The sequence below is a fragment of the Podarcis bocagei genome, assembly GCF_964188305.1.
Source record: "Podarcis bocagei genome assembly, chromosome: 3".
Lineage (NCBI taxonomy): Eukaryota > Metazoa > Chordata > Lepidosauria > Squamata > Lacertidae > Podarcis > Podarcis bocagei.
The window spans coordinates 38,922,885-38,949,686 of NC_138127.1; the positions used below are offsets into that span (position 1 = coordinate 38,922,885).

Consider the following 26,802-nt stretch of genomic DNA (forward strand, 5'->3'; position numbering starts at 1 on the left):
TTTACCATTATGAGAACGCCAGTGACTAAAATGTTTTGCCCAGCAGCATTTTATATATAAACTTAATTGTTAAATCGCTTGCACTTTTGTGCATCTCTTAGTTTTAACGTTGCAATAAAGCACTTACAAAAAGGTTGGCCACAGTGAAATTGCCATTGTTCCTTTTCTATGTACAGGGTTGGATGTAAAAATTACATAAGGAGAACAGCTGTTAAGCTTAGCCTTTGAACAAACAGATGATAATGCAATTGAGCCAGCTTTCAGCAAAGAGAGGTCACTCCACACTCATGCTTCAGACCAAAATATGGATAAGTGGACTTATTCAGTATTTGAATTCTGGTGTACACATGATATGCTACTTTAATATGTGTTCCTATAGGTTTCCTAGATGCTTGTTGCTTTCGTGCTGCCTGTGTCAGTGTGAAGTTAAAGGAATTTGAGATAACTCGATGACTTCCTCCTGCATATTGCTCTTCTGTGTATAGGTTGCATATCAGCCTGGGCAGCCCCAAATCATTCAACTCCAATTTCCTTCCTCTCCTTGGGGATAAGACTGCTGTCTCACTGCCAAGAAGAATTGACCACAACTGCCTCTCCCTGCCAGCTACTGCAACTGATTGCACTGAATCCTCAGCTGGGACTAGGAATGCACTGAACTGAGCCCAACCGGAATAGCTGTTTTCAGTGTATGACAGATCTGATTGAAATTCGCAGTGAGAGTGTAATTCATTCTCTCTCTCTCTCTCTCTCTCTCTCTCTCTCTCTCTCTCTCTCTCTCTCTCTCTCTCTCTCCATACCCCACTGCCCAAACTACCTTACAGAATAGCACAAAGTCAACATAACTTACACTTCCAATGTACTTAGTACTCTAGGTCATTTTTAAACTGTTGGGTCCTATCGTAGGGGCTTGTCTTTTCTACAAACTGTGCCTGCTTGGTTATGGCTAAGCAAAGATATGGCAAGAGGACCCCAGAATGGGTTTGATCCATAGAACCATGTGTGGAGGCCTGCTGGCAGGACAGGAATTTCCTGCCACCCTCCTGCTGCAGCCTGTTGCCTTCTTATAGGATTCTCGGGAATGATTTGGGATGTAATGCTGGGGACTACAGTTAGAAGGGTTCAGTGAAAATTAAGGACATCGTTGTGCAAGCAGATCTTTGGAACTACCATTCACAACTAATGTCGTTTCCAGACTACCTGGAAATATTCATCTTTACTCTGAGTAAAGATTGAGTATTCATCTTTACTCTGTTTTCAGGGAGTTTAGACGATGCTGGCAATTTAATGAGCATCCATTTTGTTTACAGGGATGCTAGACTACGTTGCATCAAAGCAAGTGGCACTGGACTCAGGAATCTTTTGGGAAAGGAGGTTTGTTGCACAAGGCCTTCCAATCAACTATAACTGTGCAAGCTGAATTTGCCAGTATGTGATCAAATCCCACTTGAAAATAGTGACAGTTTGGAAGCTTTTATTGGTCTACTGTGTGCCTTCCCTACACAGTTTCCTGTGCCCTACATTTGAAACTCACAAATTTAGCCATTAAAAATAAGCATTATCCACTAAAAAAAGTGAGTTTTCTTTTACTTTAATGCCACAAATAGTCAAGCTTCATGCAAGACGCTAGCCCCCATGCAGATAAAGTAGTTACCGGTAAGTCCCACTAGAATCCATGGTTTTAAACGAGTTCCAATGCAAATGGTTCCATTGATTTCAGTGGGATTTGGGCAACAACCCTATTTGTCCTTACCCAAGAATAACTCACTTGAACTAAAGGAAGACTCCTGAAAAGACATGCAAAGAACTGCCCTGTTAAATGCAATTCATCTTGAATTGGGACCATCAGCTAGCATCAGTGCTAAAATCAGTGACAGATATAATGCTTGCTGTTTGCATCACACTGAACATCTACATTTGGAAACTCTGCATCTACATATGGAAGTACCTTTCCTGTTGATATTTAGATATGAGTGACATAATTTTACAGGCATGGCTTATTAGTTTGCTTTGTAATCACATAAAATTCTGACAATGATTATCCCAATTGACTCAAAACATCCTTTGCATAGCAGAGTAAATAAATATAGTAGGAAGGCTTTTTCTTCTCAAACGATTGCTCCAAGTCCCTAATGAGCATGCTAAGTTATTTCACAAGCTCTTCACTATTCTAAAATCTTTAATGATCCCATCATTATAATTTCTCGTTTCCCTTGCAGTAAAGGACATGGATAAATACAAGTCTCTCCAATGCTATAGCTGAAAACAACTTTAAGGAAAGCTGCCAACAATTTCTGTATTATATAAAATTTATTGTGAGTCAGGGTGGCATGGTGAGCAGAATGCTGAGTTGGGATACAAATGACCCTGGATTGAAACCTTTCTTAGCTTTAATGCCACTGGGTGATCTTGAATAAATCACAGCCTCTCAGTCTGTCTTAGCTCACAGTGATGTTCGAGAATAAATAGAAAAGCAATTGTAAAAACACACTCTGTACAGTGAAAAGTCTTATTCCAATTGAGAAATAATTACAATTGTATTTGGGGGCCAGAGCGGTCACCGCCTGGTCACGCAATTGTATTTATCCTCTTAACAACTCTACCAGAACCTGCTTAGTTTTGCAAATGTAGGGTATGGTATGGTTTCAAATTGAAGAAGAAGAAGAAGAAGAAGAGTTTGGATTTGATATCCCGCCTTTCACTCCCCTTCAGGAGTCTCAAAGCGGCTAACAATCTCCTTTCCCTTCCTCCCCCACAACAAACACTCTGTGAGGTGAGTGGGGCTGAGAGACTTCAAAGAAGTGTGACTGGCCCAAGGTCACCCAGCAGCTGCATGTGGAGGAGCGGAGACGCGAACCCGGTTACCCAGATTACGTGACTACCGCTCTTAACCACTACACCACACTTGGATGGAGGACTGGGTGTTGAGATTCCTACATTGCAGGGATTTGGACTGGATGACACTTGAGGTCCCTTTCAACTCTAAAATTGTATTATTCTAACTCTTCAGAACACTAAAGGCTCTACTGCACATTACTATCAGCATGATACAGAAAAGTTTCGCCCTAAAGCTGTAAGTTGCAAAAGGAAAACTAACTCCCATTGGTGAGTTGTTGCTGTTTTATTGTCAGTATTTGTTGAATGGGGGATAATCCCCATCCCTGAACCCCTAGGTCATGGCAGGGAAGAAAGGTTAAACTTTGTCTCACATCATTCTGCTCCAGATCAGATCAGGAAGGGCTTGCTTGGTTTGGATTTTTCGAAATCCTCAATATCACTTCATGTGACATAGTTTATTTCACATATTTTATGTCACATGAAGTTGTACAAGAATGGTGGGTAGACCCTCAATGAATGTGAAATGGTTGTGGGAAATCAGGAACATGTCTGCTGCCTCCATTCCCAAAGTGTATGTTTATTCAAAAGTCTTAACAGAGTTAGAAGTGAACATGGTGAGATCCTTGTTCCTTCCCTCCCAGTATTCACTGAACATGTCTGCACTGGCAGAAGGTCGCTTAGTGAACTTAATAGAAGATTGTTCCAGCTTTCTCATGTCAAAAGCAAATACTTAATTCATTTCCTCATGATTCCTTGCCCATGAAGCTTTTCTTTCCAGCAGAAATATTTTCAATATACTATTTTGGAAATGTTTTCAGCTCTGTTGCAAAACCCTTTTTATGGGTAAATGCAAGAGAGCCTGATGAAAGAACGAGCAACACACTAAAAGCAAATTGGACTGTTAATTAGCTAACTAGAATAGAGCTCGCTATTGGTTGGCCAGCACTTGGAAGGAATTCTCTTGAAAACAAAGGGGGCTGGTTCTCACAAAGAGCCTTCCTGTTTTATAGATCTTGACAGTGCCTAATGGCTTTTAGGATTGGCTTCCATTTAATTCAAAACTCTGGGTGATAACCGAAGAGAATGACATATGCTTTTCCTAAAGAGGGGAATTATTAGTCTTCGTGTGCCTAATTACAAAAACGTTTGCTATCATATACCCCCAACTACTTCAATCTCCCAGGGATTGGTGGTGTGTAACAATGAGGCAAGGTTACTCTAGCGTCCAATTAAGCTTTTCTTGGAGGATTAATAAGTCATGTCTCATCAGTCCCGTAACACCCAGAAGTGTTAATCTTCACCTCATCATTGTAATCTTAAAACAAAATTCTGCAGATCAAGAGTTGCTGAGTGTTAGAGTTAATTGCCCCATTAGAGCGATGCAGTCTTCAACCTCATGTCCAATAATAGACCATGTTATCCCCCAGGCTACATAGCACATATCAACAGAAGAAGAGGCAAGTCAGTGTTGTAACTATTTATACCAATTCTATCTGTACCATTTCTCAGTGCTATTTGATCGTCTTATTTCTCCTTTTGTTATAGTGCCACGACCAAAGTACTCTTTTCCACCTTGCTGATTTCAAAGAGGGCAGAGTGCCAGGGATAAATCAGTGGCAGGCTTTGGGCTCACAGATTTTAATGGCTCCCTGTGTGACACTAAAATTTGGCGCCCCCTGCCTCTCGTGCTCCATTCTAGATCATTGCCCCTGTGCCCTCTGTAGTACTGGTGCCCAGTGCAGCCCAACTGGTTGTGCTATCCTAAACCCACCTCTGGATAGGTTGGTACATCTGAGATGTGCACCTTTTTAAACCATTGACTGGTAAGAATTTTAGAATTCATTTTTCTTGTTGGAGCCACATTCTCCCTGGTGCAAGAGCTTTTCCGAGTAGAAAGAGTACATCAAACCAGCAATATCAAATATTATTTAAGGAAAAAGCAATCTGACTTTTTTTACTCTACAGTGTAGATACTTTAATTCAGGCAACAATACATTTTCAATGTATTCTTGAATAGAAGAGCGAAAGTAAGTATTATCAACATCTCCAAGTCTTTACTTGGAAATTGCACAGGTCGTTATTGAGGGCTATGGGGAAATGTTGTTGGAAGAAGGATAAGCTCTTGTACATGCTTGGCACATGTTGCACAACCATGTGCTAATGCAACTGATTTCAGAAACTATACATATAGAAGTGCATTGTTAGCTGTCTGTTACTCATCTAAAAAGAGTTCACATTGAATCTTTGTTGTTATTTATCAACGTGATTCAAGCCATAATCCTATATCCATCTATATCTGGTAGTAAACACCACCGAATTTCACAGGACTTACTTCGGAGTAGATGTTAAAGAATTGTATCATGAGTTCCTATGGGGAACTCAGGATTTGTTCACATATTCCACATCTCCCCAAGAGACTTCTCACTGATGTAGCTTAAGGAGGCAAAACCTCCTAAGCTTTAGCAGTAGCACTGTGTGGTGTCTCTTCACACCATTCTCTAGATATTCTTCAGGTGTTATTAAGATCAATTATCAACTATCCAACAGGTATCAGGTATTTAGTACTGTAGTCCACAATTTTCTTGTGCCTGAAAACTTCATAAAGTTCTCTGGTAGCTTTTAGGTGCTAATTCTCACCATAAAACAAAATTGTACTTTTCACATGTATTTATAGGGTGTCTCCAAATTTTTCTATAGCCCTTTATCCTCTTCAGAATTTTATTATCCCCTTTCCTTTTCACCAAACTCTTTTCTCACAGTACGAGCTGTTGATGCTAAGCACTGTGTCCACTTTACTTCAGTAAAAAGAGGAAATTTGATGCTTGGACATGTGTAGCCTTGTGGAAAAGGGTCTTATTTCACTCACTGACAAGCATAGTAGTATGTCTGGCAGTATTTCCCAGGGGACAACCTAGCTTAAAAAAAAATCAATATTGACTCTTGACACATTTTCATTTACATCAGCGCATGACTTTCAGTCTGGGCACAAATCAATACCCAGCTTTTAACACTGCTCAACTAGTTTGTTCTATGTAAAAGAAGACTGATTTTACTTGAGTGGCTTGTTTTTTTCCATGGGGATACAGGCAGGTTATCCACCATTAACACATACTGATTCTTAGGAAGGAAGTTTGGCTTTGCCATTTGTTCTGTGAATGTTCAGAAGAACTCAAACTGTTGCATTAATCACATGGCATTTACTTGGCCAAAGCCACTTAAAATCAATTGACTTTGTACTTAGGGAAGGTTCTCACCACTGCTAAACATATGGGCAGCACTGTAAAACAACTTAGAAATGTTGACTCTGTGTCTGCAGTTAACTGGTTGTATGCAGGTCCTACTCTGTGAAGTTCAAAGCTTTTTCTGTATGCTGTATCAAAATTTTAGAAATTAATATTTTCAGTAGCATATGAAAAGGTTCATTGTGTGTTCTGCAGGATTTTCAAGGGTTTACCACCGTAGTTTTGTGAATTGGCCCTTAGGAAAAGGTGCTTAAAGCAGTCATTGCAGTGCCTATAGTGCAATTCTATACATGTATTTATTTAAAAGCATTTATAATCTGCTTAATATTTAAAAATCTGTAAGCAGCATATAGTACAACAAATATTATCATTAAAACAAAAATACAACCTAAAACCGATAAAGCTTCACCATAGAAGCATCTAAAAGCATGAAAAACAAATGAAACAGGAATCCTGTGAATTCAAACACATAAAGCAGGCTCCAAACAGGGTCAAGGAGAGCCTGGGCAAAGAGAAAAAGCATCTGAAGCAACTGTTTCTCTTTATGTATGGCAGAGGAAAGGGCTGTTTGCAGTGTTTTTGTCAGTGGTAGGCTCCAAAATGAAGTGTTCTAGGATACGTCAGGCAGCCTACAATTTGCTGGATCCAAAGTCTCTCCATTCTTCTGAGAGGCCCAAGGAATGGGCCATAAACAATACCAGCCTGAAGCACACTTAGCTAATTCCTCCCACTGAAACGAATGGTTTCAAAAACTGCTGAAACAAAAAAGACATCCAACACTATCTGTCTCTCTATCTACCCTGCAAACTAAGATTATTCACTATTCCACGGCTCCCTGCTTTTCGGATTGCTCTGCTCAATTATTTTTGTAATTGCAGCTAGAGCTTCATGGACTTCAGAAAATTGATTGTTTACATGAAAAGGAAAAAAAAAACACCTGTTCAACAATTGCACTTGTTAGTTGTTCATTTCACTTGATTGCAGAAGATGGAATAATCTGAGTCAAGTGAGAAACAACAGGAACTAGAGTTTGTTTCAAAGTTTACACTACAGAGCTTATACAACATCCTTGAAAGACTCTGAGATTGCACTCTTGGACCTATTACCTAAAGTCCAAAAGATTTGAAAGTACTTTTCCACCATCAAGACTTAAGTGTTGTTTGTTTAATAACTAAACACAGAAGCAATACTATGATCACTATACTTTTGCGTCTAAGGAATTTGTAGCAATGTGAATTTAATGCAACAATACTAGTTTTAAAAATTCTTTAAAAATATTTCATCCATCATTCTGAGACAAAAAAAGATATTCATTTTTCAAATATTTCCCGCACTGCCCTAAATCTGTCTACAGATAGGTAGCCGTGTTGGTCTGCCATAGTCAAAATAAAAAAATTCCTTCCTGTAGCACCTTAAAGACCAACTAAGTTAGTTCTTGGTATAAGCTTTCGTGTGCATGCACACTTCTTCAGATACACTCAGATACAGTGTGTATCTGAAGAAGTGTGCATGCACACGAAAGCTTATACCAAGAACTAACTTAGTTGGTCTTTAAGGTGCTACAGGAAGGAATTTTTTTATTTTGACTATATCTGTCTGTTAACCTAATCTGTTAACAAGGCTACATTATGCCTTCTGAATAAACATGCATTGGATTGTGAGGTTTGTGGCATACATTATATAGAAATTAAAGGAAATACATTCTGGTCTTTGCCGTTGGCTAGGCTCAGGGCAGGTTGCATTCCATCCCTCTCTCCCACAAATAATACAGCAACGAGAAGACTAGTTCATCTCCAGCCATCAGCCATAGGAGGAGGAGATTCAGAGAAAGGACTCTAACTACTAGCTGCCCCAGGAGTGAAGAAGGAGGGGGAAGGAAACATTGGTTTCTGCCTCCATTCAGAGCAACAAGAGCACCATGTAGATTTCTGAATAGCTTCACTATGTCGTAAGCTACCTTGAAAATGATTTGTTGAAAGGCAGAGCATAAATATTTTCAATCTATCGATCAATAATACAGATCACAGTAGTAGATTAGCTGGATATCCATCAATTGAAATGCCATTTATATCTACCCCACATCTGTTAATCAGTTGCAAGTGTCAAGGAGTTCAACGTTTGCCTTTTCCTACAGTGAAAAATCCAAGTGAGAAGTCAAGCGCCAGGTCATTCTCCAGCTTATAATGGGTTTGATCATAATATGTAAAACTACTTTGGATTGTGTAGCTTAAAGGCTGCAAACAATGTAAGTGTCTCTTCCAGATAAAGTTCCAGATAAAGCACTAACATTATTCAAAGGCAAAACAAATGTCAAGCTATAATAGTAATGCTAACTGAAATGTTTAACACATTTGCATAATATAAATTGTACAGTGAAAAGCACTTAAAGAGACTACATGTTTCACAACTGAGTACTTTTGTAATAAAATTAGTATTGGATGTAAAAAGTCAGTAAATGTAAAGGTAGTAGATAGCAGATCATTTGTTTTGATCACAACAGATTCGATAAAAGTCTTCCCAGGCAATGCATCTCTTGGATGTGGAGGTACGCATGGAAATTTTCGCTCTGAAAACTGAACATGGTTAGTCTGAAAAGAGTGGAGGAGGATTCACATGTTAAATGTGATGGTGCGAAGCTACTCTCCTCAAATGAAAGTGTGGGATAGGTTTAAAGCAGTGAAACATCACATAGTATAATAGTAATGGGCAATTCAGCTAATGAGTCCAGCTAGTGAAAGCTCATGGAAGGATTTCCACTAGTGCAATGGGGCTTGCCCTCTCTGCATCCCCTCAAATTGGCTCAGGAGGATTGCAAGAACCCCCAGAATGGGTGGGGGAGGGGGATTCATTCCAGCTAGCAAGCCGAAATGCTTTTGCTGATGAAATGATTAATGATTGTCACCTAAGGGGTGGTATTCAACTAGGTTTTGCACAGAGTAGACACACTGAAGTTAATGGACCTAGGTTGGTCATGTTCATTGACTTCTATGGGTCTATTCTGAGTAAAATTTAGATTAATACCACCCAGGGGTTTTACTGTGTGTGGTGAGAATTCAGTCCACAGCTTGTAGGCAAAGAGAGAATGCACAACAAGCTGTCCACAGAATTGGTGTGGCAAATGCTACAACCTGGGAAACAGTCAGTGTGAATGCACTTACTGGCTCCATGTGGAATTAGGGCACCCAGACTTTCCACATATGTTGGTCTGCATGCAATAGGGATGTTCATACAGCAATTGCTCTCAATACTTAATAGTGAATCTTTTGCAAGTGCTAAAGCTTTGGGCAGCACTGGCCCACTTAAATGCCGAGGGAGTGGACCGGTGAAGACTGCTGATGCACAGTCCACTCCCTGCCCGCCCTCCAGCCGCCACAGATTGGCCAGAATTCAAAATGGGGTCTGGCGGGAACCCAGGATGCTCTGCAGCAGCCAGGGGAAAGGACCAATGCCCACAAGCTTCAGCATTGGGTCGCAACCTCCGCCCACCCAGGTACTGGGTAAGTGACCATTGAAATGAATGGATCTTATTTCTGAGTAAACACGTACAGGATTTCACTGTAAATCTACCAGCCAAACTTCCTTTGCAGTCACAATGCCTGATCTTGCTGATCATATGAATAAATTCCCTATGAAGGTTGCATGTCCCAAATGTTTAAACACTATCTCATCACCAGGGCCAGCCCTGCCATTAGCCTGACTGAGGCAGTTGCCTTAAACAGCAGGCTAGAGAGAGCTGGGAAAGGTGGCAGATCTGGAAAGGAAAAAGAGGGGCATTCTTGTGCACCTTTGCTGTTGCTCCTTCAGCTGTGGATGCAGCACCATAAAGATCTCACTGTTACCCAACTGAGCAGGGCTCCAGCCTGGCAGCTCCCCAGGCCACTCCCAGTCACCAGCTACCCCCCCCTCCTGCTACCCTTGGCCACCGGCTGGACTGTGCCAGACCGTAGCGTTGTCCTCACCAAGAGCCAGGTGAGAGGTTTGCCTGCTGCTGCTGCTCCTGTTTATTGCTGGTGGAGCTGCAGGAGGCAAGGGATAGGAGTGACTTTTCCCTGTGTTTTACACACACACACACACACACACACACACACACACACTCCACAATTCCTGGGGGTGGCATTTTCTGATTCACCTCCGGCAGTAAAATATTTTGGGGCAACCCTGCTTATCACACTATTGCTTGGTGCTTTATGAAAAGAATGGCACACTCTGTGTGACACTTTGGGGGAAATGTCAGCACACAGCTTGCAAGAAACAATCTCACACAGCAATAATGGAGTTGGAATATATATCAACATGAACTGGAATTGTGGATTCTTCTTTGTTGATCTGCTAGACCAGTGGGCTTCAAAGAGGAGCTCTTGTCAAGATCCAGAAAAAGAAAAGCTTTTGACAAATTCAGATCATTGCATAGTCAAGATACTGATCTAGTAAGTTCTATGAAACCTTTAAAAAAACTCAGTCAGAGGACTTATTTAGCACAAGTTTTAAATGGAGCGCCACAGCTTCACAGTATATTCTTTTACATGAATATTATTTGATGTATGAAAAGAATCCAGAGACTTGTGCTAACTTCAGGCTAATTGGTCCAAGAAAAGCTATCAGCTCACTTGTTCCATGCTTCTTACTCTGCGAAGCCAACACTGCTGCATATTCTTTAGTTTGGATACAGAAAGAGTCTCACATTAAGCCAGACTGGATTAGCTATTAACCATCAAATTTCCATGTCTTGGTAGGACAGGCCTTGCCTGTCTAGCATCATTTTTTACTCTCCTGCATCATGAAGAACTGCTTATATTTTTAAGGAAGAAATATCTATACAAAAAGACTCCGGGAAAGTGTGTGGATTAATGCCTAGGAAATTGCTAAATGATACATGCTTCCCTAAGGATTTGTTCCAATTGGAAATCCATACAGTTGTTAATGTTGCCAGAAGTCGTTGCAGTTTCTCTTTAAGTTGCTGCACCATTCAGACTAAACTGGCAGTAGCTAATATGCAAGAAAAGAAAAGAAAGAGTTGCGGTTATGAGCCTGGCACTTGATCAAGGATATATTCATGTTCTGCATTATATGGGAGTGCCTGATCACCTCATCTGTCTCCTGAGAAATCTCTATGTGGGACAAGAAGCTACAGTTAGAACTGGATATGGAACAACTGATTGGTTCAAAATTGGGAAAGGAGTACGGCAAGGCTGCATATTGTCTCCCTGCTTATTTAACTTATATGCAGAATTCATCATGCGAAAGGCTGGGCTGAATGAATCCCAAGCCGGAATTAAGATCGCCGGAAGAAATATCAACAACCTCAGATATGCAGATGACACAACCTTAATGGCAGAAAGTGAGGAGGAATTAAAGAACCTTTTAATGAGGGTGAAAGAGGAGAGCGCAAACTATGGTCTGAAGCTCAACATCAAAAAAACGAAGATCATGGCCACTGGTCCCATCACCTCCTGGCAAATAGAAGGGGAAGAAATGGAGGCAGTGAGAGATTTTACTTTCTTGGGCTCCATGATCACTGCAGATGGTGACAGCAGTCACGAAATTAAAAGACGCCTGCTCCTTGGGAGAAAGGCGATGGCAAACCTTGACAGCATCTTAAAAAGCAGAGACATCACTTTGCCAACAAAGGTCCGTATAGTTAAAGCCATGGTTTTCCCAGTAGTCATGTATGGAAGTGAGAGGTGGACCATCAAGAAGGCTGATCGCCGAAGAATTGATGCTTTTGAATTATGGTGCTGGAGGAGACTCTTGAGAGTCCCATGGACTACAAGAAGATCAAATGCATCCATTCTTAAGGAAATTAGCCCTGAGTGCTCACTGGAAGGACAGATCGTGAAGCTGAGGCTCCAATACTTTGGCCACCTCATGAGAAGAGAAGACTCCCTGGAAAAGACCCTGATGTTGGGAAAGATTGAGGGCACAAGGAGAAGGGGACGACAGAGGACGAGATGGTTGGACAGTGTTCTCGAAGCTACAAACACGAGTCTGACCAAACTGCGGGAGGCAGTGGAAGACAGAAGTGCCTGGCGTGCTCTGGTCCATGGGGTCACAAAGAGTTGGAAACGACTAAACGACTAAACAACAACAACATTATATCTGGACTCTTATGAAGAAGATGGTGAAGTATATAGAAGACATGAAGATGATGCAGATGATCAGTCCATGGAATGTTGAAACTTGATTTGGTAAATACAAGTTTTATCAGTTTAGGGAATAAGCTGGTGTAAAGCAAGTTGCTGAAAGTTAAAGAGCCCCATGTTACACCACATCTAAACCCCATTCAGCAGTGGTGCTGCTACTGCTATGCGTAAGCTTGGCAGAGGGAAAACAAGCTTTTAAAACAATATTCTATGCCTGGTTGCCAAGTCATGCGACTGAAAAGCAGAGTGATTTGAGGCCTGTGCAGCAATTTGAACAGGGAAACTGGCAACATAAATAAATTTCAGGAGAGTTGTGACTCCTGCTCTCTCTCTTGTAAATTTTAAATAGATCTATATTAATATATCTATATGCTAAACAGGATGTTTCACAGGATGATGCCAGCTTTGTAACTGATGTTATAAACTTGCACATTGTTGTCAAATGCTGCTTCTAGTGCCAATGTGGAGTGTCACCCAGTGATCTTTTGACTACTATGATGTATCAGGCAGGCTGTTTGACTTTTATTTTTAATTGCAAAACGGGGTTAGGGATTCAGCAAAATCTATGAAAATGTGACAAGTATTAGTTAATAGGTGCCCACCACAGCTGATTTCTCTCTTTTTCCACATGAACCATGCTGAAAGCTTGCAGAACTGCCTATTTTGGAGCTCACACAGGACAGAAAAAAATGTGCACGTTTTGAAGCCAGTGATGTTCCTCTTAAAAGGTTTGCTTTGTCCTTACCTTTGAAGAAGTCAACTTTTGTTGTTCTTATTCTTTACTTTCCTAAATATTTTTGTCAGTGCAGTGTGCCATCATACAGCCTATTTCACTGCTACAGCAGGCGCTTTTATGCTCACCGAGAGTTTCTCCACCCATAATATCTTCATTGTTCATTAAAGCAAAGGGAATTTTTCTCTGTTTACTATATATTGCATGTGGAGATTGGCATTTTCTAATGAAATGAATAACCTGGCTAGACCTGGGTCCAAATCCCCACACAGCTGTGAAGTTCACTAGACCTAATACCAATCAACCTCTTTCAGCTTGATCTACCTCACGTGGTTGTCCTGAAGATAAAATAGGGGTGCCATGTAATGCCAAACTTACTTGGAGGAAAAGTGGGACTAAAATGCAGAAAATTTCCCCTCTGAATCATGAATCTGTGAGCACAAATTGGTATAAATAGGTGTCTGGACTGAATGACTCACTGTTTCCTTTCCTTACAGCACACAATTTAAACCTATGATATAGCCAAGAAGTGTTAATGGAATTTTTTGCACAAGACAATTAAAAGTCTGCTACATTTTAAATGCAGCATCTTAATTAATCCACCCTGGTGACAAAGGAATATTCTACTTAAGAGCTCTTGAGCAAAACTCCTAATATAGATGTAAAACTCTGTTAAAACATTACTGAAGGTTTCACGTTTCATACTGAATTTGAGTCTCAAGGCTTCAAGTCATTGACATTTTGTTTGAGGCAAATTATTTAGATTGCTTAGGTGAGTTGATGAGAAGACATGTAGGGTTAAAAACAACAACCCTCAGTGTCACACATGCAGCCCATCTTTCTTTCTTATCGTTATTTTTTGCTGTACTTCCTGACATGACACATACTTTCCTGAATTGAACAGCCAAATTGCAGTGAATAATATGCATGTTCTCATTTCAACTTTTCATTTCAACCTTTCAAATATGTCATGCACTAGTAAAATGGTTGACAAAGCTTGTCTGCACAAGCAAAGGGGGAAATAATTGTGTTCTAATAACACAGTATTGAAACCTTATTGACTATTTACGGTACTTGTGTTTGTGCAGAGAATGAAAGGAAAACTTCACTCTTGATAGTAAACGCAGAACAACTTGTGAAAGTCACTTGGAAGATCTCCATATAATGCACAGACTGACCGGTATATTCAGGGTGGTGACTTCTGGGCATAGTAGCAGGAGATGAAGTGAGCAACTTTGTGCATTGGCCTCCCTCTCACACGTGGTAAGATCCCCCCACTTTCAACCAAAGATTCTTATGATTGGGACACTAGGAAAATGCAAATATTTCTTTAAAAGGTTTCTAACCCACCTTTCAGCGCACAGTAGCTGTGAAATCAGTGTCTAATTCTAGAATAGAACAACAACATATAGAATTGTGAATTTAAACATATACACCCATTAAAACAAACAGTGCAAATTGATCCAAAGTGTGGTTCTTAGTCAAACATAGCTTGAAGTAACAATGGTTTAGTTTTGGATTTTTTTTAAGCCCCAGTCATGGTGGAGCCACATGAATTTTGAAGGGGATTGTATATGGGGACACCACTGATCAAGCCTGCCCCAGTAGCCTTCAACCAAGCATTTTTCAGCGATGGGCCAGAGAACATGTCCTCAAACATTGATCTTAGTGCACAGGCAGCCTTGGGTGCATGCTAGCCCTCCAGATAGATGTGTCCCCAAATCATTAGGGCCTTAAAGACTAAAACCGCTGCTTTAAATTGAGTCTGCAAGTGGTTTCTGCAACAGTTGCAAGTGTCTATGGAAGTTGTTTGAACAGTGAGATAAAGCTGATTAGCAGATTCTCTGTTTTATTATTTAGGCTTGTGTGCTGGAGAAATAATGCTTTAGGCTACAGTTTGTTGCTCAGGGGAGTGTAGTAGAACTAATTAAAACAATAGAAGGTTAAGGAAAACCCTACAGATATAATTAGATTGTTTTGCTGACACAAGGAAGTTATCTTCTCTTACTCAGATGACTACAGAAAAAGCATGAGATGTTTCTAACCTAAAACAAATACTCCGAGCCTTTCTGCACTGCTGTTACTTAAAATCACATATAGACTTCTGTATTAGCCATGAGCTAAAACCAGTCATTTAGCTGATTATTTACCCTAGATTTCCTGCTCTCAGTTTTTCTCCTGCTTATAACAAGAGCAAAGAAAGGTACCATACTATTGGAGCTCCATGAAATTCTGCTTCATAAAATAAAGCAGAACAAAACCATGACTTCCTTTGAGGATGTTAAATTTTTGTGAGGAAGAGATAAAGTAATCATAAAAACGTGGCAGTGTGCCGCCTATGTCATTACTTAAAATTGCTAAATGCTTTGAGTGCAGGTCGTGAGCTGGGGGGCTTCCTTTAGGAGTGCTTGCCACAGTTTAGGCAACAGCTACTGATAGTGTGACCTGCTGTTTGTTTTCTTGTGTGACTTTAATTGTAATACACTGGTTCCCCACCCCTGATTTTATGCCATGCTTTGTTTTCAATTTTTATCAGTTGCTTGAAGTCTCCTTATGTGTCACACATGCAACTCATGGATTGAATAAATTAGTCATCATTATAAAAGATAACACACCTCATTTCTATCTGCTGTGTCTCAGACAGTGGTGGTGGAGGGTGTGTGTGAGTGTGTGTGTGTGTGTCTGGTAAGACCCAAAGTTCCAACTTTGATGTGATTTTTTTGACCAGATAGTATGGGATGAGGCCATCTTTCTGCCGACAGCAGCTACATATCCAGCAAGAAGTAGGGATATGATTCAACCATTTCACCTACCCAATTTAGGTTCCCTGGACAGGCTTGGTTTGTTTTCAGGAGAACGTCCAGATTATTAGATACTATACCATTGGGCTTTGGACAACAGGGGAAGGAAAAATACTTTGAAATATTTTTCATTCACGTGCCTCTCTTACTAGTTCAAAATAACATTGACTTGCTTCAGTCAAGTATATTTTACATTTACCCTCTCCTCCACCTTTTATTATCCTATTTTCAGCACTGTTGTTGTTGTTCTTGTTGTTTTAATTTATTACCTGCCTAAGGTCCCAGGTGGACTCAACAATTTAAAACACAACATTAAAAACAATAGAAAAACTAGATAGAATGGGTCTTCATTCTTTGCCACAATCAAATACGATCTCAACCCCCCCAAAAAAAACCCCGTTTTCTGTCTTTGTTCTTCTTAAATAATTTATCTTTCTTCCTTATAGGATACATGTTTTATTTACTGTTTTCACTAGAATATTTTTACTTCTTTTTCTATAATTTATATCATATACTCTGCCTTCTATTATTCAGTATTGTAAATCATGGCTGGAATCCATTTCTAGAGAAGAAGCCTATTTGTCATTGTCTTACAGAGCCACTGCTGTGCTTTTTCCAGGTGGCTCCCATGCAACAAGCTTTCTAAGCCACACACACACACACACAGAGAGAGAGAGAGAGAGAGAGAGAGAGAGAGTACCACTTTAAAAAAACCCACACCTTTATCATCTTGCACTGTGACTTGTGTTTAAAATGATGCTTTGTACTCTCTTGCTCTCTCCTCACTCCAATATATTAATGCTCATTAATTAATTTATATTTTTTATCCTGTCCTTTTCCCCAAATTTGCCTAGGTATGCAAACACATCAGAGATCAAACAATACAATTAAAAAAAATATTTGAAACATTACAAATCGATTAAAAACTTTATTTTAAATGGAAAAAACAAGTAAAACAATCACATACTCTAATAGCTAGTACTTTCAAGATTGTCAGAAACAGTATTGTAATCCAAACATTTAGGTGAAAATGAATGTTTTAAATTCTTCCTGAAAGCCAATAATGTGAGAGAAGGACATCCCTCATCAAGGAGGACATTCCACAAACAGGAAACCACCACCAATAAGGCCCTGCCATGGGTCAGTGACAACCAGGCAGCACCCAGCTTCTTTGGCTATATGCTATATGAACCTTCACCAACCTGATGCTCTCTAGATGTTTTGGACTACACCTTCTATCAGCCCCAGCTAGCACAGCTGACTGGAGTTGAGGTCCCAAACATCTGGAGGACTCCAGATTGGGGAAGAGTGGGCTGAATCATCTAAACCAGATGATCCCATGGAAGCCTTGTGCAGCCTCTAGCATGTTCAAATCCTGAGAACTCATTATGAAAATGTATGGTTTAATGCTGTGAAACCCTAAAACATTTACATCCACATTACAAACAAAAGAGGAAACATGAAAAAGGAAGGTATAATTTGCATGGAATTAGCACATTCAAATTTAGAAATCATTACTGTAATCTAAATGGAAATACAATACATCTCACCATAGTGGGGAGACTTAGCAGCAATTTGTCATGTGTTTACAGCTGATGAACAACTTGAAGCCTTCTTCTCCCCCTTTTTATGGTTCTTCATATTTAAACTGGACAGGACAGCGCTTCCAATAGGAAACACCTGCAAATAGAGCAATGCCTTTGACAGCCATGAGGGGTCTCCTCTGTAATGTAGGATACATGGTCACAGCTGTTCTGGAGAAAATTTGTATCTGGCCCTGTATTGCCCCCAGAGTCTCAGAGACATATTTTTTTACCTTTTTTTTACCTGATCCCTTTTTACTGGAAATCCCTGGGATGAAGCTGGGACATTTTATATGCAAAGCATTAGTTTTACCATTGTGCTGCAGTTTCTCCCCATTGTAATTTGTAATGTCAAAATTCCTAGTATTGAATGCCACCCAAAACACCTCCATTCCTCCTATGTGTATGCATTAACTGTTTTCGAAGACGGAGAAACAACCTGTGTGCATTTTACTTCCATAATTCACAACATGCCTGCATTATCCTGAATTGGCCTCCTGCCCCTGTATGATGAATGCTGTCTTCATGCCAAAGGAAGCAATGTCTTATCATTCCTATTGTTTCTGTCTCTGCTTACTATTTCATTGCTCCTATTTAGCTTTTGGGTTCAAGACAAATAGTACTTTGATGGTGGTGGGACCATGATAAAGACAACAACTAATGGTGCAGCTGCTAAGTGTACTGAACCAAATGAGCCTATAGGAATCTGTTCATTAAGAACTGTGCCATATAAAATGGCTTTTCACATTATCATATGAAAATGTTTATAGTACACTATTTTTCCAACAAAGTAAAAAGAGGAAAGTAGAGGAGGAAACAGTATTTCCAAACTTTTTTGTTGCAACTAAAAACTAGGTAATAACCAGTTCTAAAATGACCCTCAGCTCACAAAACTTATTGTCCACATTTATTTTGAAGACTTGGTATTAAATTCATGAGCAATCCTTTTAAACTGAGCAAACAGCAAAAACAAAAGAGAAATCCATGTAATTTCAGTAGATTTTATGTTATATATTCAGAAAACAGTAATCCTATTGCAAAACAGATATTTTAATGATTGTAAAATAACATAAAATGGCTAGGGCCACTTTGACATCAAATTCTAGAGCTCATTCTGTTTTGAAGTAACCACTTTCATGGACTTTATCTTTTTCCAATTATACATTGTAATTAGTATTTTGCATTTGTCTCCATGATTTAAGATGTTAAATAATGTATAGGTTCAACAGAGTTCTATGATGAAGGACAAGTATTTGAGTGAACATGTAACCTGACCCCAAGGCACTTTCCAGCACTTTGTCATTAGTACAGGAAAGGTTGGGTAGGTTACAGTGATGCATGAGCTTTCACATCCTGCAGCACAGTTGAGTTCTACAGTTTCCATTAGGAACAAATAGATATCCTTTGATAGCTCGCAAAATAGGTGGGCTACAATCCAAAAACCACTTGGATGGATAAAAGGTAATACACAAGAGAGAGAGAGCAAGAGAGAGAACGAGAGCTTTCTAATTAACAGAGTTTGGCTCTGTGATTGGGAGTTTGTGGAGGTAGCTGTGTGTATGTGGCCTGATTAACTAGGACTGAAGTTTTGATTGAGCTAGGATTTTAATCAGTTAATCAGTTTGATTAATTGTATAATCTTGCAGCCCTCCAGATTTTAGCTGGGCAGATTCTTATGGCCATCACCAGTAAACTATATAAGGTTATAATGCTCTTTTTAAAACTGTGACTAATTAAAAACAACACCCAAACATTAAAAATGCCCATTCTTAACAATTCAAGGGTATATATCTGTGCTCATCTTTAACTCCAAGCTGCAGCTGAGAACACTCCCCTAACAAGGAAAGTGTGGTGGGGCAGAGGAGCATCACATGCCAACATCATGTGTTGGTGGCCACAGGCAGTGCAAGGCAGCTGCCTCCACTGTCATACTTGTGTGTTGTACATTATGGCCTATTAGCTCGCTGAATGTGTGACTTATGACGTCTCTACTTTCCCACCTAAGCCCCAGGCAGGCAGGCACGCTCTTAGAAAGAGAGGCAGATCTAGCACAAAAAGTACTCATCATAATGCCGAACAAAAGGTTACACACACTTTTCTAAGGTTAGTTAATAGCACCTAGAACACACTTCATTCTTTATACAAGGCTAGAGAATCACATTAATGCATTGATTTGCATTAACTCATTTTAGCCTTGCAAACAATTGCACAATGCTATGGGTAAATTTCTCCAACTATTTTATAAGTAGTTTTCACTACTTAGTCTTTTCACAGAGAAATCACTATATTATCCCCACACTCCACTGAGAGGCTATGAAAGGTAAGACCCACGATTATGCTTATGTGGAGTACATGGGGAGTCCAGGATCACAAGAGAGGGACACACAGTCCTTTTCATATGGCATCTTCTTATTTACCATATGTCTAGTTACAGATGGGGTGTTGGGAAGGGGGTAGTACGTCTGGTGGGCGACACATCATGATCCTTCTGGGGCAGTTTGTCCACCTTTGGTTTCCATCCTGCACTCAGCTCTCACCTGTGACTCCTGTCAGCACTGACAGCAGCCACACCCCACAAAATGACTTCAGTTGGCTGCATAAGCCATGTGAGGGTAGCCAATGGGTCTCAAACCCTCAATGGTCTCCTGCATTATCTCCTGTTTATCAAGATGCCCTTTTCAAGTTGTACTGTATATCAAACATTTTCTGCTTTGGGTGTTTCATTACCTATTTGTACGAAATGTTTTGAAAACCAAAAGAAAAAGAAAAAAAGGATGCCAAACTGTTGCATAAGTATTTAGAAGACTGGATACTTTGTCCTAAAAGCATATTTCCTAAAAAGATATTTCCTGTTAAACTTATTCCTGTTAAACAGATTGCCCCTCAGAGTTTCAAAGTGCAGAAGTTCAACTCAAGGCAGCATTTGTGAAATATCAATAGAAGAATCTGTCTTTACTTTACAACATCAGCACATTCCATTATTTATTTATATTAAAAATAACAACTACATTGCAAGCAAAGCATATTTGCCTTTGAATTTTCCATACCGATTCTTTCAGCTTTTACACTTAATTCAATATATTATATATCGACCCCCTTAATCAGTAAGTTGGAGGGGGGGTGGAATCCTGCAACCAACAAAAAAATGAATTATTTTGAGGCAAAGTGGCCTCGGGAAAACTTTAAGTAATGTATGTTGCTTTCAGTTTCAAAATGTCTTTTATGCCAAGTAAGACACCAGACTTTTGCTTTGTGAAATTACTTAATATCTTTCAAAATTCTAGCCTTTCCTTTTAATTATTATTATTATTAATCACAGACATACATATTTTTCTCTGACTCACTGTTTCCAAACCTATTTTTTTTAATTGCTGTTGTTTGTTGTTTAGTCGTATCCGACTCTTCATGACCCCGTGGACCAGAGCACGCCAGGCACTCCTTCCTGTCTTCCACTGCCTCCCGCAGTTTGGTCAAACTCATGTTGGTAGCTTCGAGAACACTGCCCAACCATCTCGTCCTCTGTCGTCCCCTTCTCCTAGTGCCCTCAATCTTTCTCAGCATCAGGGTCTTTTCCAAAGTATTTTTTAATACTTTGCCATAAAGAGGCACCATAATAAAATAAAAAACGCTCACTTGCTGCCAAGTGCATAACTATGGAGCCCCAAGATTCAGTAAAGTTGATCCTACATTTGTGCTTTCGGTGTCTCAAATGGCACAAAAGGAAAATACATTATATAATAATTATACTAGGGTTGTCATTTTCGAACAGAAAAGTTGTTGAGCTTTTTGGGCAAAATCACAAAAAGTAATGCTGTTATTGAGCTATATTTATGGGAAAATGGCACTACCAGCATGGGCCGGATTTATCGTAAGTTTGATGAGGCCCTAAGCTACAGAAGGTAATGGGGCCTTTTATATGTCCAGCTGTCCTTTGTCAACAACAAATTGTTGCTGTTTTGTGTGTTGAATATATTCTATATCAGTGGTGGCCAAACTTGGCCCTCCAGCTGTTTTTGGACTACAACACCCATCATCCCTAGCTAACAGGACCAGTGGCCAGGGATGATGGGAATAGTAGTCCCAAAAAAGCTGGAGGGCCAAGTTTGGCCACCACTATGCTATATGGTAATTTAGTAGGTATCTAAAGCCATTTGCACATAACAAAATATGTATTTTATTTGTTTTTTACCTTATATTTTGGAAATGTACACCCAGTGGTTTTTTTCTCCTTTAATTTTTTTGGGGGCCCCCAAGAGAGTGGGGCCCTAAACTATAGCTTATACGTAAATCCGGCACTGGATACAGTACATGAAAGAAGAAGAAGAAGAAGAAGAAGAAGAAGAAGAAGAAGAAGAAGAAGAAGAAGAAGAAGAAGAAGAAGGTGTTCCCATAGTGAAAAATGTATTTTACTGTTTGTAACATAAAAATAATAATCTCCAAGCCCTACATTGTACCTTTGAAACACAGGATTATATCCAGTTGTGTCCCTCCACTGTTGGAAGGCTCTTTGATCCAGTGGATGCTTCAGTGAATGGAAATGGGGTGGAGGAACCTGTCTTGCTCCTGCATCCCCTCCCTTCTTCCGCATCACCTCATATGATGCTCCAAAGTGTCCCCAAACCATATAGAGTAGATCAGGAAAGGGGCACAGAGGTCTGTAGGGGAAAGGGGAAATCAGCAAAAAATCTATCCCACTCCATTTTTCAGTCATGGAAATCTCTGCTGGATCAGGGAGCCCACTGCCAGCAGAAGGATGCAACTGGAAATAGCCTGTGACCCTCCATTAAAAGTTAAATACCTTCTAACTAGCAGTTGTTTTCATCAAGGCAGAGAGATGTAGTAGAAACTATTTTGTTGCTGGTAAGCTTGCTAATTACTTGTTCGAAAGGTTAGGAATGGTTGTTTTATACATGAACGCCAGTACTGTAGTTCCAAAAGTTATCTTTTAAAATACTGAACTGTTTCCAGATCATTTTGCACAAGGGAATTAAAGATTCCCTGCTCCCATCAAAGTGGCAGACCTAATTGTCACGAGGCCCAGAGAAATTAACTTAACCAGGAAACTAAACTAAAACACATTTCAGTACTTCTCTCAGGAAGAGCATTTGCTCGAAATACGGTATATTGGGATTTTTATCTAATCTCTAAATATGGTTTTTCACCATTTTGTATTTGCCCCATTTCTTGTTTTTGTATTGGATCTAATAATTAGCAATGATCCAAAGAATATGTCTTTAAAGAAGTATTTAATGAATTAGATTAAGAGTGTGGGTGGGAATAAGCTTATTGATTGAATATTTAAAGAAAAAGTTATATGAAATGTTTTAATGTATGTTTACATATTTAATTTATTTGTGTGTGTGTAACTTATATATTGATGTATTTAACGTAAGATCATAGGTATAGATTAGGTAGCAGAAATGGGGTTGGTGTGAAATTTCAAGCTGGGTGCACAATGCACCTTAAAATACCCACCTTAAAATACCTACAAGAAAATCGTGAATACCTTTCATTTTTGGAATCTGGAATTATGGATTTCTTTTAGGCTTTAGTAATGATTTGGAAACATGGAACAATATGATGATCCCATGTGTAGGGATTTAGCAGTATGAAGATTTGCTACCATGATTGCTTTGGGCAAACATCAATTTCACTAATGAAACCAAATTCAGAACCATGTGCATGCCTTTGATTTTTAGTTATTTATTTAATGCTAAGTAAAAGGTAAAAAGGTAAAGGACCCCTGGACAGTTAAGTCCAGTCAAAGGCGACTATGGTGTGTGGCACTCATCTCGTTTTCAGGCCGAGGGAGCCAGTGTTTGTCTGCAGACAGCTTTCCAGGTCATGTGACCAGCATGACTAAACCACTTCTGGCACAACAGAGCACCATGATGGAAACCAGAGCGCATGGAAACACCGTTTACCTTCCCACCACAGCGGTACCTATTTATCTACTTGCACTGGCGTGCTTTTGAACTGCTAGCAGGAGCTGGGAAAGAGCAACGGGAGCTCAGCACTGACCTTTTGATCGGCAAGTCCAAGAAGCTCAGTGGTTTAGACCACAGCACCACCCACGTCCTAATGCTAAGTAATGCTAAGTAATGGCCATAGGAGACCTATTGATATAGAATAGCCCCATATTATTTCAAAGGGTGTGCACTTTATTTCTAAAAAGAAAGATAGTTTTGGGTGGACTTATTTCCCCATAAAGTCAGAAAAGTAAATTTGACTCAACAAGCAAGCTTTTTCTTTTTTCTTCTTTGCTAGTGAAATAATACATTTCTAGAATCCAGCTCAACTGGAGAAGTGGAAATGGTAGAGTTCCTAATTGATTGAGGTAGCATTAGGGATGATGCAATAATTGCTTTAATTAGCTCCTATTAAACTGGTATGTAAGTTGATAGTCTGCTTCCATCTGAACAGCTTCACAGCTGTGCTCTGTCAATACATCAGCTCATTTTAATCTCTTTGCTTCTCCTCTCCTTTTTGAACTCTGGTGTTTTCTCACTTCATTTCAGTGATTAGTTATATATCCCCAAACTATATACTAATCAATTTCAGTCTGATTAAAGCCTAAATGTTGCTTCAAGGTGAAGTACACAAGCTTTTAAGTGATACAAAACTCTTGATTGGGAGGAAGCATATGTGCTTACTTTGCATATACTGTAGTAAAGCTGGTCATTTGTATTTATCTGCCAAACAGTGAATAAAAAATTACCATACTTCAGCTTCACACCTGATAAGAAATCAGAGGAATCTAATGGTAAGACAGTGACAACTGGCTTACCAAATACCGTATTTTTCGCCCCTTAGGGCGCACTGGCTCATAGGGTGCGCCTAGTTTTTTTGGGGGGAAATAAAGGAGAAAAAAATTATCCCCCCCCCAGGTGCGTTCCGCCTCCCCGCTGTCCCCCGAGCTTGTGGGGCTGGCGATGGGCTTCGGGGTGCAGGCAGCTCTCCGTAAGCCGTGAGAGAGCTGCGCAAAGTCACGCAGCTCTCCCACGGCTTGCGGGCAGTTTCCTGAAGCCTGGAGAGCGAGAGGGGTCGGTGCGCACCAACCCCTCTCACTCTCCAGGCTTCGCGAAAGCCTGCATTCGCCCCATAGAACGCACACACATTTCCCCTTCATTTTTGGAGGGGGGAAAGTGCGTCCTATAGGGCGAAAAATACGGTAGTTACATGCAAACTATCCTAAATTACCGGTTTGTAATTGTTGTCTTTTATTTGCCTTTGATACCTTTAGTCCAAGGACCACATTCCCATTTGGACAACCTTCTAAGGGTGATAAGATAGTGCCAGTGCCAGAGGCAGAAGTGAGTAGAGCTACAGATGTGCCTCTGACATTTGTCCAATAGGCTACATGCCAGCCTTGCGAAAGTCAAGCGTTTCCATATATATTCATAAACACATTTCTCCATCCTCTAGCCAGGCAAGCAAGAGGCATTATCATAGTTCAGTGATACACTGGATGACTCAGTGAAGGTGCAGAACTGGGCTGGTGAGCAGACCTGTCTGGGGGAAAGCCCATGACCCACTGGCAGAGGAACGGGGGGGGCGAATCACCCCTGGCAACATTGGGGAAGGGGGTACCATTGCGGCTGCCCCCACACGCTGCGCATCCCTCCACCATGCTGGGCGCCACGCCTGCAGAACACATGCCACACCCCCAGACGCATGCCACGCCTCCACAGGTGGCACACCATGCCCCCGGGATGCACGCTACAGCCCCGTGTGTGACGTGCCACGCTTCCCGTCCCCCAGGATGAGCGCCAGCCACGCCCCTGCCTGCTCTCTGCCCCCAGTGCCGGAGCATGCGGCTTCGCCACTGCCTGGACCTCAAGGTACTGGAGAGAAGTACCTGGAGGACTTTGTTTGGCCTCCTGCTCGAGGTTTCCCACCCCTGTTTTATCACACAAATTCATGCAGATCCAAATATAATTTGCGGGAGATACATACTTTTTAAAGACTTGTCTAGTGACCAGGGTGTGTTTAGCCCCAGCTGGGATAGCTCATTCCATAGAGCGTGAGACTCTTAATCTCCGGGTCATGGGTTCAAGCCCTGCATTGGCCAAAAGATTCCTGCATCGCAGGGGGTGGCCCCTTTCAAATCTACAGTTCTACTTGTGACAATAAATAAATCCAGTTTTCTATCTGTTGTGAAAGTACTGTTTTCCTTAACTGTCATCACAGTGAGAGAGCCAGAGAAACTCAAGAAACTCCCCCCACCCCAAGTCACAAAATTCATTATGAAAGAAAATATTTGTAGTAATCTCAAATAGCTGACAGCTTAATCACATGTTTCCTTTCAGGAGAACCAAAAATGGCACCCCTCCAATACTCAAATATTCCCAAAGGCATGTAAAATATGCTACTATTTTAATCCAGAAAACTATGCTAGTTTCTTTTTGGATATTCCTGTTTGACGCTTCGGAAGGAGCATTCAGAAAAAGCTATTATTATTATTATTATTATTATTACATTGCCACTAGGTAATGTGTAATCCAAGTAAAGCTCCGGTTCTCTAAAAGAAAATACAAACTTTCTCTGAACATTTATTTGGCAAATAAGAAGAATACACTCTAGTTAGTTGATGTTGTTTTCTAAAGTATAAAACTATACAATACAATAAACTCAAACTTTCAATTCACATTTAAAGCAGGTATCAGGCACATTTAACTAACCACTGAAAGGTGAAAGTTAGTTTAGTTATTAGGGCTAACCAAAAAGTCACAAAAATGTGACAGAAATTTAGCTCCTGCTTTGGGTAACACCCTGCTTGATGAATAATTTCAGAGAATGGAAATAATTAAAAAATGTTACTTTTAAATAGCAGGGTTTTTGTTTTGTTTTGTTTTGCTTTTCAAACTGAATTGAAATCTGAAGCTTTTATGATTCAAGGGTTTGAATGCATGATGCATAAAATAGTGGCTCCTATTATCTGGGAAGAGGTAGTTGCTCTGGTTACATAACTTGAGAATGCAAGTTTCAAAGTCAGATGGATGTCTCTATTTTAGTTTTACATAATAGACACATCCACCGTGATATACTTGTACAATGTGATATAATACGATACGCCTTCTTCCTAGATGTGTCAGATATCTTCTTGCAATATTTCGTTCCTCCTAAAGAAGGAGGTTGTCCAGCAAGTGTGAGAAGAGATCAATACTATTTGATTGTTTTCCTCTTTAGGGTACTAATACATCCGAGAGTTTCACAACATGCTGTCTAAACCCAGCAAAAACAAACATGCCAGCAGGATAATTAATTTAATGAGGTTATCTCACCGGTAGTTGCCCTTCTTTTGGCAGCACTCACACTTAGACACAGTCCATGAAAAGGACTGCGGCTGCAGATACCCTCATTGAAAACCTTTTTATATTTGCCAAACAATATACTATGTTTTAATGAGAAGTATAAAACAATGGTTTTTTAAAATAAATATAAAATAACATTTTATTTCTCCTGATA

The 26,802-nt window shown here is 40.1% G+C and overlaps 2 protein-coding genes across 11 annotated transcripts in view; one reads left to right on the top strand and one right to left on the bottom strand.

The window, feature by feature from the left end:
• Positions 1 to 26,802, top strand: part of LOC308583081 (uncharacterized protein) — a 145,734-nt gene that overhangs the window by 37,586 nt on the left and 81,346 nt on the right. For 2 of the 3 annotated variants that reach the window (XR_014006033.1, XR_014006034.1), the window contains exons 3-4: positions 12,863 to 12,945; positions 14,039 to 14,213. Coding sequence is in view for 1 of the 3 variants with exons in the window: in XM_081186757.1 (XP_081042883.1) it covers positions 19,648 to 19,654; positions 23,137 to 23,273; positions 26,421 to 26,482 (206 nt within the window). In the remaining 2 variants the exon portion in view is untranslated. Of the gene's footprint in view, positions 1 to 12,862; positions 12,946 to 14,038; positions 14,214 to 19,608; positions 19,655 to 23,136; positions 23,274 to 26,420; positions 26,483 to 26,802 lie in introns of all 3 variants that reach the window. The other variant, XM_081186757.1, reaches the window with a different exon arrangement.
• The window catches only part of HS3ST5 (heparan sulfate-glucosamine 3-sulfotransferase 5), a 148,713-nt gene that overhangs the window by 14,902 nt on the left and 107,009 nt on the right, over positions 1 to 26,802 (bottom strand). The gene's annotated exons all lie outside the window — the stretch shown is intronic.